General features: G+C 35.5%; 2 protein-coding genes across 3 annotated transcripts in view; one reads left to right on the forward strand and one right to left on the reverse strand.

The window, feature by feature from the left end:
* The window catches only part of LOC132786159 (uncharacterized), a 48,538-nt gene extending 34,652 nt beyond the window's left edge, over positions 1-13,886 (forward strand). For both annotated transcript variants that reach the window (XM_060792603.1, XM_060792602.1), the window contains exons 3-7: positions 5,580-5,833; positions 5,897-6,155; positions 6,984-7,063; positions 10,779-10,954; positions 13,746-13,886. In XM_060792603.1, coding sequence (XP_060648586.1) covers positions 5,580-5,833; positions 5,897-6,155; positions 6,984-7,063; positions 10,779-10,815 — 630 coding nt within the window. In that variant the 3' untranslated portion in view covers positions 10,816-10,954; positions 13,746-13,886. The remainder of the gene's footprint in view (positions 1-5,579; positions 5,834-5,896; positions 6,156-6,983; positions 7,064-10,778; positions 10,955-13,745) is intronic.
* The window catches only part of LOC132786161 (uncharacterized), a 61,070-nt gene that overhangs the window by 6,423 nt on the left and 40,693 nt on the right, over positions 1-13,954 (reverse strand). The gene's annotated exons all lie outside the window — the stretch shown is intronic.

Raw genomic sequence — 13,954 nt, forward strand, 5'->3', positions numbered from 1 at the left:
GTCCTCGGAGATTCTAATTTTTGAAATGCTTCTATATAATCCTTTTGATTAATATTTATTTTAAACTTTTTTTAAACATCTAGTTAAGGGTTTGGCAATATCGGCAAAGTTGGGTATAAATTTTCGGTAATAAACGGTGAGTCCTAGGAAAGCTTTGATCTCTTTGGTTTTGGTTGGTAAGGGGTACTTTACTATGGCTTTTATTTTATCAGGGTTTGGTTTGATACCGTCTTCAGTAATGACGTGTCCTAAAAAAGTTGTTTCTTTTTTTGAAGAATTCACACTTATTTAACTGTACTTTAAGATTTGCTTCTGAAAATTTTTTGAAAATTGCTTGCAAGGATTGTAAATGTTCTTCTAAGGAGGTTGAAAAAATTATAATGTCGTCTAGATATACCAAACAATGCTTGTTCAAAAGTGGCCGAAGTAAGTTGTTCATGCAACGTCGAAATGTGGCTGGGGCAATTTTAAGCCCAAATGGCATTCGTGTATATTCGTAATGCCCATTTTTGGTCGAAAACGCTGTTTTAGGTATTGATTCTGTGTCCATTTCGATCTGATGGAAGCCCTATAGTTGTGAAATAATTACTTTCCCTAATTTGCCTAGTATTTCGTCCATGTACGGGATAGGGTATCTGTCGCTTACCGTAACTTCGTTTAGCTTTCTGTAATCAATTATAATACGGAATTTTTTCTGTCCGGAGGCGTCTATTTTTTTTTTGGTACAACCCAGACGGGGCTGTTGTAAGGTGAGTTACTTTCTCTTATTATACCTAGTTCTAGCATATCTAGAATTTGTAATTCTACTTCCTTTTCGTACGTTTGTGGGATGCTGTATGTTTTTGAATATATGGGGGCATTGTGGGTAGTCTTAATGTTGTGTCTTTCTTGATTAGTGAATGTAAGTGTATCACCTTCATGATATTGGATATTTGTAAAGGCTTTTAGTAGTTTAGTTGGTTTTTTTTTCTTCTATATTCAAGTGTTCCAGTCGAAATAGGTTCGATTCAAGAGCGGGACTTTCTAAGGTTATAAAGTTCTCGTAGAAAATGTGGTATTCCTGAATATTACTTTCCTTTATAGGAAAATTTGTGTTAACTAATTTATATGTTTTATTGAACAATTTAACTGTCTCTTTCTGATAGTCTATGATTGCTTTAGATTTAGATAATAGTTCGCGTCCGATTAACATATCATATCGGTTTGAGAATTGGTGAATTAGGAAATCCTGAGCAATTGGGAAATAATTATTCGGTGGAAGGGTTGTTAGTTCACTTAATGTTAGTGGGCCATTACTAGTGTGGATTAGATGCTTAGTTGGTTTGATGGGTGTATCGAACATATTTACTATGGAACCAGTGTCAATAAGACACCTTAAATTGTTATTATTGTGCCTGATCATTATAAATTGGCTGGTTCCAAGGCTAATACCTGAAAATTTTCCATTTGCTCAGTATCGTATTGCTCTTCGTCATTTGATACAGGTTTTTCTTCTTTTCCCTGGTCTGGATTTTCATAATTTGATTCAAAGGAATTGGGATTCATGTCTGAAGTGTCGTATGGTTGGTAAAGGTAATGGTCAACTTCAGGGTAGTCAAGATAGTACAGGTAATAAGGGTAGATTGTGTTGTTTGGGTATTCATGAGTCGGTACTCCTTCTTGGTACCTTATTTCGTCTATACTCATTTTTGACTGTCCACTGTCCGACGGTCTCTGTCTTTTGACAGGGTTACTTGGCATATTTTCTCTTGGTGGGAAGTTATGTATTTGCTACACTTGCATAGTTAGGTCCAAATCGGTTCTGATCGAATATGTTATTTCTATTAAATGGTAACTGTGGGACGGTAACTGGTAACTGTAACGGGAACACTTGGTTGTGGGTGTACATATGGGGAGCGATATTGTTGAAAAGGAGTATAACTACGTCTGGGTACTTGAGGTGCTGTTCGATAGTAAGGGTAAGGTTGATAGGCAGTATTATAGGAGGGTTGAAAGGGTGCAATTGGCTTATTCTGGTTATTCTGATTATTGTGATGTGGATTATGTTGGGTTCTGATGGTGTTGTGTAATGGTTTTGCATTATCTTTATTCGGAACTACTGGATCATAAAGATCCTTTTCTTGTAAAACGTTTATAAGAGCTTTTAAATTAGGAATGTTGCAATTAATTATTCTGAGGTAAATGTGGGTGAGTAATTTCTGAACTAAGCTTTCGATACTTGTTTGAATCAGTTTATTGTACAAAAATGTTTCGGATGCGTCATCCTCTAAGTCTAACTTATTGCTTAATTGGCGTACATTACCTCGAAATTGCGTGTTCCGAAAGTCCTCTAACAGTCGATGATTAGGAACGTGAGGTTTGTAGTTCAGGATGAGTTGCCTCCTGAGTTCCGCCCAGATGGTGAGGTTGGTCACTCCAAGCGTCCGGATGACATCGCTACTGATGTTTCTCTTGATGTGCCCAAAGATTATGAGCTTTTGTCGTTTCTCAGTCGGTCCTCAGGTGCGGCTGATGAAGGTGTATAGTGTGGTCGGGTCACCTTGGACCGCCATTGTGCGGTTGTCTCTTAGGTTGCAACTTCTTGGTTTACTTTCATTTATTTATTTACTTATTTATGGTTTATGTTTTATGTGTGTCTCGGTTAAACTTCTTGGTTTACCTTCACTTATTTACTTTTATTTACTTATTTATATTTTGGTTTGTGTTGTTGCGCGCTTAGCTATCTCGCCAATTTTAGAACAACCTTTACGGATTTATTGTTCTGGCTAGTTCTAAGGCGTCTTCTTAACTTTTAGTTAAGTTGTTTATATTGTGTTCACTTTCACAAAACTGATTTCGCGGTTACCGTCGCGAAAGTTCTTTAACGGATGATAAATTAGAGAATTGGTAAGTCGAGCTATCGCATCAATAATTATATCATCCTACCGGCTGCGCCACTTACGTGCACTTACGTTGAGTCGAATAAATGACCGGCAAATTAGCCTAAGGTCTTGTTAGGAATGACTGCTTTACTAATCAATTGGAATTTCAATCTCGACGGTACACCGTAAATTGACGGTATATTCAATAATATCGCCTGTTAGTACACAATTGTATAGCCGAAACGACAGTCGTGAAAATGTCATTCAACAATTTGCAAGTAGACAACTGCAGTCTCAATAATGATGCGATATGACGAAGTGGTGCAATGTCGTTGGAAACATGCGATCTAACTTCAAAATATATTTTACATTTCGATTAAGCCATTGAGCTATTTCTAATCAATTTTTTTACCAGTAAGAAGAGCATTAAATAATCCATTCATTAAGCAGAGTCATCCAATATCTGTCACACTCGCTTCATCCGGTCATTCGCGCAAATTTCTATTCACTAACGGAGTCCAGCTTCACTGATATACCCTCGACCTCCAAAAATGCGCAAAGAAACACTTTGAATTACTTGCCTTCGTGACTCTATGAAACGGGTCCGATAAGAATCCAGCCATAAATAGCCTCTTGACTAAGGATGAGCTCAGAATGACTGACAGAAAAGATGTCGATTTATGCACTTTTATGAAACATTATAAATTCCGTAAGAAGGTATGCGGTTCGCTGAATGCAGACTTATTCTCTGCTACAGATCAATAAGAGCGGATGCTTCTATATGAAGTCTAGGCTTTGTTAAAGATCTAAAGTGACATAATTTCAACGTTTAGGCCCCAATCCCCTGGGTAATTCCGTATACTTGAGGCTGCATGGATTATGTGTTAGACTAATGGCTCTGAAATGAAAGTCGCTTCATACCCTGAGTCGATTAATGCAGCTGCATATGTAGCACCGAGCTGAAGTGTATATTCGAATTTGGCCTCAGATTGGGGCTGCCGATGCACTACTGTGCTATATAGTAGAGTGTTGGGGCTCCCTTTGCACGGGAAGCAATTATGCGCGCTTCTGCATTTTCAGGTCATACGATAATTTTTTGGTTGCTCTTATTCTTTTTATTTACAATCTGTCTGTTAGACAATAAATAAAATGTATAATTAAATAAAAGTGAGATGGTTAGACGAAAGACAACCATGCCCGAAATGGGATTTGATCATTGATCAGCATTTAGAGGATGGAAATCACATAATTTAAATCTTGGACCAAAGCTTAGGTTAGACTGGTTATTCTTGGGATAGGTAGAACATAGACCAATAGAGGTCCGTAGCAGTACCGGTGTTGAATGTCTTCATCCAAGAAGTCTAGAATCCAATAGATACTCGCAGTTTCACTTGCGGTTAGCTACATTATTGCGCTTCTGGTTTCTAGGACTGCCTTGAATTTTATCACATAAATTTATCTTCTGGCGGCTTGGCTGTTAACCAATATGTTAATAGAATTGCGAGCAGCTTCTGCTCTAACTGAAGATGTTAAGGGCATTGCGGTTGCCAAGTCTTTTTCTAGCATACCACTGCTCGAGAAACTGGTCAAGAAGAGGGCAACTGTCTCCTGTCAGCGGCAGACAGCTACTCCAACCTATGCCGAGAGAAGGACGCTGAAGCCGACAGTAAAGCTGGAAAGTCTCCAGAGGTAACAGGTCAGGAGTCAAGCAAAGGACGTTGTACTCATCGGTTCATTCTAGTCATAAGGGAATGGACGATGAGGAACCACGGTAACTTCCATCTTACTCAGGCCATCGGTGGTTATGGTTGCTTAAAAGAGTTATTTGTTCCGGGTAGGGCTTGAAATATCGGGAAAATGGCAAATCAGTCTTGCCAACTGTGCATGGGCACATGCCACACTCGAGCTTTCTAAGATTTTAAACGTTTTTTAAACACAGTTTAAATATCGCGGACATCCAGTTGGAGCTGTAAAGTCTTTGTTTTCGTCGCCCTGCATAATGTTTGTCGACGCTTTGCGATAAGTGCAAGTGCTATAGTACTAAGCTTTTGCTTGGTTGCCAATTGTTGACGCCAAACAGAAAATTCAAATCCGAATTAAAAAACAAACGAGGAGCTTTGAGTGTTACACAATAGAAAACCAGTGCTATTGTGTTGAATATCATCAATATAGTTTCATCTTTGTAATACCTGATTTCTGAGTCCTCACTGTAATCTCTGGTGGAAGATTAGACTTAAGTATCGCGACAAGTCGGTGGTGGTTAAAAGTCCGAAGAAATTTGTGGCGTCTGAAGGACTGCCTCCTCCATCCAGGCGACTGCAGACGGTATCAAATCGAAACGTGATCTGGAGTTTATCCATAATGCCATTAGTAATCTAGGCTTGTGGTAATCTAGCTCTGCAACAATCCACAGTCATGTGATTGTCAGATTCAAAATAGGAAACTATCGCCTATACATAGCTGTTGCCTCCCCATCCCCCAATGCTACTATGATTTCGTCAAGCTTTTGCCTATTATATTTGTAAGAGACGCATAAGCATTAGACTAGGGTAGAAATAATACCAATGCAAGAGGATGCTGCTTGATGGAGTCCTTCGCACCTCTTGACATACGAGTTCACAGTTAACATCAAAAAAAGATTAATGTGAAATTCCATTCTGTTTATCCTAACATATACGACATATATGTATATATAATATATAAATTTTGCATTTGCAGGCTGCAGTGAAGCGGAGTATAGATATGTCCGCTGCGTACTCCCTCAATACAGATGATCGTTTACCAAAAAGTGTGTTACCAATCAGCTATGAAATTCACTTAGAGCCTAACTATGAAGAGTGCACATTCAGCGGACTTATCAAAATAAAATTGAGCTGGGCTGCAGATTCGAAAAAGATTTCGTTGCATGCTCATCATGACTTAAACATTAATGACAGAAAAATTAAGATGCACAAAATTAACCAGAAATACGGGTATGTATAATTTATTTAGTTTTAAAAATAATTAATAATGAATTAAGAATAAACTATTTTTAGTGATGAAAATTCTACAGACTATGTGGCGGTGCTGAGAGGCAGTCGAATTCCAAAAAAAAATATTTATGTAGTATACCTAAAAGAAACAATTATGCAAGGTACCGAGTGTATTTTGGAAATACCTTTTGATGGAAACATTTGGAGTAGTGCGGAGGGGTTTTTCACAGGATCCTATGAGAACACAACATATTTTGCTACTAACCTGCGATTAAATAATGCACATCGCTTATTTCCCTGCTTTGATGAGCCCGGATTCAAGGTAATATATGATTAATGGCCTCTGGCTAGATAACTCAAGTTGACACGCCAAATAATGCATATGTATAATGAGAAAGACGTAGCGGCAAGAGCAAACGCGCTTAGAACGTGAAACAATAAAAGTAGCGGAGAGCGCGAAAGTAAAATATATTTCTTCTATTTTGATACATATTTAATTAGCACAAGAAATATATATATTAGCACAATTTTCAGCACATGTAGGGTAATATGCAATAATAACATTTCTTGTTATATAAAATATGTCTACAAATTGTAGGGTTATTACAATTTGTATCTGATTGCAATTTGTATCTAATTATTGACATCGACCAGTAAAAATTACCACTTGAATGATACATATATTAGCTGAAATCAATGAACCTAACTCCCCATGGCAATTATTTTTCTAAAAAGGTGGAAATAGTTTTCAGAATTCAAATAAAATTGTAATATGAGCAAAAATGGCTTAAATAAAAAATGTACAGCTATAAAATATATTATTTGGTAAACGAAAGTAAAAATTTTATGCATCTGAAGCATTGCTTGCACAATGAATATAGGAAGATATGAAAATATAAATAATTTGCAATTCACCAAAAAATTGTTGGAGAAGTAACTGTCTCACTGTCTCAATGTAATTAAAAAGATGCAGTCCATAGGAAATTCATATCCGTTTATATGTATTCAAGGCAAAAACTTTTCATGTGTTGTGCGTGAGAGCTCTAAACAAAAAAGTCAAGACTGGAGTTAACAGCAAACAAAAAGCCAAAGTTTAATATCAATTTAAATAAAGTCAAATGCACTTAAAATTGTTTCCCAATTTCAACAGGTACCGTTTATTTTCTCAATTACAAGACCGAAAGAATTGGTTGCGCTCTTTAATACACCTTTAAATCAAAGCACCGAGCAGTAAGTTAATAAATTTAATTGGAACATAAAATTTCCCAGTACTATTTGATCAATATAGTACTAACATAATACTTTCATTACTACTGTCATTATTAGCATATGATGACGACAATGTCGGCAGCTCTAGCGAAAAGTTTTATAATTTATGTAAACTTTAAATTATTAAAAGGTGGGAAGGAATCAGCGACCCACGCTTACAACCGGAGCACATTCATACATATACCTTTTTGTACTACGCACATGGCTTATTGAGGGTGGAATAGTAACTGTCGTAGTTACTTACAAGCTCTCAATTTATAATTTTTTTATTCATTTTTTATTTTTTCAAGTAAGTGGAAAGGCCCACACATAACTTGAGAAACAAAAAGGTTGAAGACCTTGTGCGTTCTTTTACTTTTCATTGCGGTATATAGGTAATCTAAACAATATTTTTTTTACGAAAGTGCAAATCTGCCTATTTGTGATTTTATGACCTGTGTATGAGCCTGTAATAAATGCGGAATAATTATTTGAAGAAATATTTTTTTGAATTCAAGTGGTATTTATTTTTTTTGGTAATTTGCTGGAATGCCTTTTATTACCTTACAGCAATTATTCATTAAACAAATAGGAAGTCAGAGGCGACGATCGATATGTCGATCCATAAAGAAGATAGGGTGTGCCAGCATTACCAGAAAAAATTAAGCGCAAGAGAACAACTGATACCATTCTCTATAAAGATAAATCTAAAACTACATTTGTTAGACGCTACTTGAATGATAATCAAAATTTTGTTATCTTCGAGTAACAAAAAGAAATTATGTAACTTAAGTAAACTTTAAGAATAATTAAGCGGGTAATTCAAACTAAATAGATTTATGAAACATGTAAAAAAGCTACAGTCGAGTGTGCTCGACTGTGAGATACCCGCCACCCATTTTGAATAAAAGCAGAATAAAAGCGGTATTATTCTCAAAATATTCCAAAATACTACGAAAATACTAAAATATACCAAATGGTATATTTGGTATATTGATATAGTGCCACATTCAAAATATACCATATACAGCACAATATACCAGATTATCAGCCAAAGCATCTAAGAACCCTAGAAAGTAGGCGTTTTTGCGCATACAAAAGTATGTCTTTATTAATTTAATCAATTTTTATATGATCGCAACCAAATTTTCAGCAACCACAATTATTATAGTTATTATTGAATATATATAAAAATATAAAATAAAATAAATATATAATATATATATGTCGGAGAGTGAGTAAGGCAGCATCTCGTGTCGGCACATTGGCACTGCGTAGTTGTAGGTGCGTATCGGCACATTGACACTGCGTAGTTGCTTGTGCGTTTCGGCACATTGGCACTGCGTAATTAAGAGTGTGCATGTTAGATTGCATCATTCTTTATTTGCGCTTTGTTGGTTGTCCGCATTTTGTCGCTTTGACAAGTACAGTTATTGCGGGGCGACAGCGACGAGACGCCGTCGCTGAGTGTGGTTCGATGGCTATGGCGTAGGCAGTAAAAGGATCGAGCAGTCAGTGTGCTCGTGCAATCGCCTGTGAGAGCATCGAAACTCGCTTCGCGATAATGAATAAACAGACTTCGGTAGAACAGACTCCGACATATATAAAAATCGCCACTCTAGCTTTCAAATTATATACTTTATAGGGACGGAGATGCCTCCTTCTACATGTTACATACATTTCCTGCCGGCACAAAGGTATAATTGTACCCTATGGGTAGCGGGTATAAATAATAGGAGGCGTATCCGAGCTCACGAATTATAAACGACGAACAAGATTTTATTTTTGGAAGACAATGAGGTTAAATATTAATATTCCCAAACTTATGCAAATTTTAAGTAGCTCTCAAGTGACATATGCAATGGTAACTGTTTATGTTGCTTTGGCCTAGGCCTTGTATAATTATATCTCAGAATTTACAAAAGCTAAATAAACTACATAAATTGCAGAGTTCCCTTAAACCGGTCAATGTGATCGGCTTACTGACAAAAATAGAAGAGAAACAATATGTCTCTTCTTGATTCGAACACATTTCACAATACATTTTAACAATAACTTTTCTCGGCACTATAGAGCAAGTGCTAAATAATATTGCTCTGAAAAAGACTGGCAAAACAATAGAGCCCGCCCAAACGATCTCTTATTGCTTGAGCTTGAGCAATATATTTAAATGTAATGCAAGCACTGACGTTACTCTAAAGAGTAATTTCGGCTTGAAATATGCCAGATTGTCTCCCAATTTGTTTGCAATGGCTTATACGATGGCTGATTACTATTCTCTGTAATTTCTATCTGGAAGTCTACAAGCTATGTCGAGAACGTTGTCACCGGATTCAATTAACAGAGGGATGCGATGGCTATCGTACTCAATTCTAATAGCTTCGCCAGAAAATGTACTCTCTACTAAGAAATTTTTTAAGAATACTGTATTTTAAACATTTCTTAATCAATTCAATTGTCTGTAGAATTTGTCTTGCTTATGATTACCACGAGTATTCGAGAAAGATCAGGTCGACCAAGGCAGAGATCCGCAGGTTGGGCCGAAGTCTGATATGAAGAGTTGGATAGATGACTAGAATAGGAGTTGAGGGTGTATGCGAGGCGACAACAGAAACGTCGACAAGTTGATCAACCGCTTTTAATAATGCATCTGAAATAGATATTTGTTCAAGATAGGTGTCAAGAACAATCTTCTTTCGAAGACCGTATTGGGCTCCGGGAATTCTTGTATGGCCCTTTGCTTTTCTTGGTCGATTGTAGTAACAGCCAGTAGTAGCCAATGACAACAAACAAAATTGTTATAGAAATAAACAGATTTTTGTTGTTACAACATTTTTTAAACCTTTAAGCACAAATTCAGTCGCATGCTACGGAAGGGTTGTAAGATCTGAGCGTCTGTAGAGATAATTTATCTATCCATTAATATAATTAATTAAGAATTTGTCTATTGCAGGATTGGTTCCATTTATTACAAAATTTGAGTTAGAAAGAAAATTGTTTTCTTCTCAAGCATTGATATACAAATATGCAGCTTTTCTCTGGTACCTTTATTATTGCTTGTAGTTGAATTGTGGTGTTGAATGCAATATGCTTTTTCATTTAACGATCTGAAAAAAAGAACTAAACGTACATTTTCAAGTTGGGTCCAGTTGCCAACAAAAATTGTAGCAACTGTGAAGGTAACAGAAAAATTCAGAAACTATCCTGTTTACAGAGAGCTAAATAGTCGTTTAGATAGTCGTCACTCTCAAATTTTACACCTAGGTTTTCTTCTCTACAGTAGCCAAGATTTCACGTAATACTACTTTTACTAATAAACTCATCAAATTTGAATACTGTTCATAAGAAAACAAGATAGAGCAGCTTTTTCACAAAAAACAGTCTACATATTTAATAGCTTCTTCTCGTGGAATGCCATCGTCTTACTACGTTAGAACACAATTCCCTAACGATATCCTCATTAGCTTCTTGCAGAAACAAGTGAAATATAATAAATAAATACAATAATAACTAATATACCAAAAAAAGCCTTTTATAAATGTTAGTATTTTTAAATACTAACATTTATAAAAGTCGTTATATATTTTAACGATCTATCCATTTTCTCATTTTTATATGATTAAAGTGTTTTGTAATACTTTAAAGTGGGTTTTCTTAATGTTTATTTTTCCTGCACATTATTCTTATATCATTGTAGCCCAAAATTAAATGAATATGTTATCGACTTTTTTTGAAAAAACGCCACCAATGTCAACATTCACATTTGGATTTTTCATATCAGCCCTTCAACTATACAAGAATACAAATATCACGACGTCCTCTCAACCTATTATTCAGATGTGGACTTTGAAAGACGACGAAAATCAATTAGAGGTAGAGTATTTTAAATTATATAATAAAGTTTTTATTTTAAATATATCGCAGAATCATTTGGTAAAGAATGCATAATTATTACTTATTCTGATAAGCACAACAAGGTTTGTTTGTTTTTGTTTGCTATCACGATGTTTCACAGACTGTTCTCAGAACTTAGCATATTTTCGATTCACATGAATTTTATCAAGTTACGAAATCTAGAAGGACTATCGGCATCTTTTTCCAGCTAATCAGTTAACGTCCTACGACCAGACCTCACTCAGCAGCAGAGCGCATCTCCGTTTCTCCCGTACGATACTCACCTACAAAAATCCTGCGCTGCGATATAGCCTTACAAATCATACATTCTCGTTTACTGACTTTAAAACACATTTTTTTCTGTTCTTCAGTTAAATTTTATTAATAAACTTTTCTTCACATAACATTTTAAGCGTTAATACAAAAACAAGCTAATTTATTTCCTTACATTAATTTATAAATTCTGCGCAGTCACCTCGACCCCTGCCATAACTAGACATTCTGTTATTGTTTTATTGTCATTCATTCTCCACTTGGGAATTCAAGGAGAATCTATGAATACTACACACTTACGTCCCTGTAGGTAATGATGAAAATGTTTTATGGCATTGACAACAGCCAAAGTCTCCAGTTTATACAATTGATATTTCGATTTAGCAGGCGACGTGCATTTGCTAAAAATGTTGAAAATTGTATATTATAAAATATATTATTTTTATTTTATATATTAAATATATTATTTTTGAAATAAATCTTTCGATTTCAAACAGCCAATGGGTTTAAAGTCTCATACAAATTTGGCACAAACTGGCGAAAGTAAGAAGCTAACCCTAACCCTATTACCATTTTTGAAGTTGTCAACTCTACCAACACTTGAATTTTGCGTGGATTCCGTCAAATCTTAGTTTTTAGAAAGGAACAGTGTCATATTGAATGAAAATACAGACTTCTTCAAGTTTTTGGCACGATCTGCAAACTGTTGAAAGCTACATATTTATTTTCGGTCACTATTAAGATATTGTCGATGTAGACGATGGCCGAACTATAGGCAAGATTACAAAATGCTTTATATTATAGCGTCCTGAAACACGGATGGTTTTTTAAAATATTGTCAAGAATTTATTTTGGTCTTCTGGCGTGACAAAAGCTGTGCCTTGAATTGAATCGACAATATATATGTAAATGAAGACGCCGGTCATATCTAGCCATCAAAAATAGCTTTCCCCGCGCAACCTATTATTATAATCAGAAATTAGAGGCAATGAATATTTTTCTGCCAGTGTATTTTCATTCAAAGTACTGTAATTACTACCATTATTCATTAAAACTATTTGCTCTTTGTCATCATCGCTAATTCTATAAGGTCAGCATTGCACTCTTTTTTTGCGGATCTATTATCTGTGGTGTTCCCTCTATAAACCAATCAGAGTAGCCTTTCAGTATCGACATCTACAGAATTTTCTTAATTTGCAAAAGCTACGACATCAACTCTTTAATATTTACACTAATGCCCTGGACAAGCAATACTTACGTGGAGAAGCAATACGTGACATTTGTCAATTACAACAACAACTGTTCGATATTTATTTTAGAACAAATTCGTTACGTATGGAAGTCGTTTTTCTTTGAATAGTGAACATTCAGCACCGGAGTCAGAACAAAACGCAATAGAGTGATTTTCTTATTATTCCCTTTGAGAGGAACATCACGTGTCATGTCTCATCACGTTGCACTTGGGATATCAAATGTTTGATCGATCTTTAACTACAATTACTGTTACTGTTTTGATAGTAGCCTTTTGCGTTTTTTCCCCTTTCTTTCCAGTCGACTACAGTGTTGCCAACGTTTGTTGAAAAAAAACTGTTTTTCACGGGAAAAACGATACAAAAAAGCTGAAAAATTAGAATGCGATTGTACATTTACAGTAACTGCACAAAATTCTTCTTTCATACGTGTCGTCTCTACGTGCATAAGTTTTAGGCTCACCGCTTGTTAGCCAGCCAAGCGTCCCGATATTTTTATACCCGCTACCCATAGGGTAGAAGGGTATTATAACTTTGTGCCGGCAGGAAATGTATGTAACAGGTAGAAGGAGGCATCTCCGACCCTATAAAGTATATATATTCTTGATCAGCGTCAACAGCCGAGACGATATAGCCATGTCCGTCTGTCCGTCCGTCCGCCTGTCCGTATGAACACCTAGATCTCAGAGACTATAAGAGATAGAGCTATAATTTTTTTTTCGACAGCATTTGTTATGTTTGCACGCAGAAAAATCGAATAACAAGCGTAATTTTAAAGCTAGAGTTACGAATTTTGGTATATATGATAACTACTACATTAGTTATGATTGCTGAATATTTATTTGCGATCAGATAAAAATTGTCGAAGTTATTAAGGAAATACTTTTGTATGGGTAAAAACGCCTACTTACTAGGGTCTGAGTTGCTTTGGCTGACAATCTGGTATATTGTGCCGTCTATGGTATATTTTGAATGCGGTACTATATCGATATACCACATATACCATTTGGTATATTTTTAGTATTTTTGCAGTATATTTGGTATATTTTGAGAATAATACCGCAAAATATATTGCTTTTATTCAAAATGGGTAGCGGGTATCTCACAGTCGAGTACACTCGACTGTAGCTTTCTTACTTGTTTTTTTTTATATTTTAATGGCATGTTAAATGCTTCGACATATCCTGAATGGAAGGATTATTATGTTGACCAAATATGGTTAAAAATTACTTTTTGTTTTATTTAAGGAAACGTATATAAAGATTGTCACTATTTATAACAAAATTAAACATTATTTTGGGACACATATTCCCCTATCGAAAATTGATGTGGTTTGCATACCTGACTTGCCTCTAGCCCGACCTGTGGATAATTGGGGATTGTTACTTTTTTGGGTAAGTTAATTTTACATTGATAATTATATTAGCTTGACTTGTTTATATATTTTAGAAAAAGA

Source organism: Drosophila nasuta, chromosome 2R (genome assembly GCF_023558535.2).
Source record: "Drosophila nasuta strain 15112-1781.00 chromosome 2R, ASM2355853v1, whole genome shotgun sequence".
Classification (NCBI taxonomy): Eukaryota; Metazoa; Arthropoda; class Insecta; order Diptera; family Drosophilidae; genus Drosophila; species Drosophila nasuta.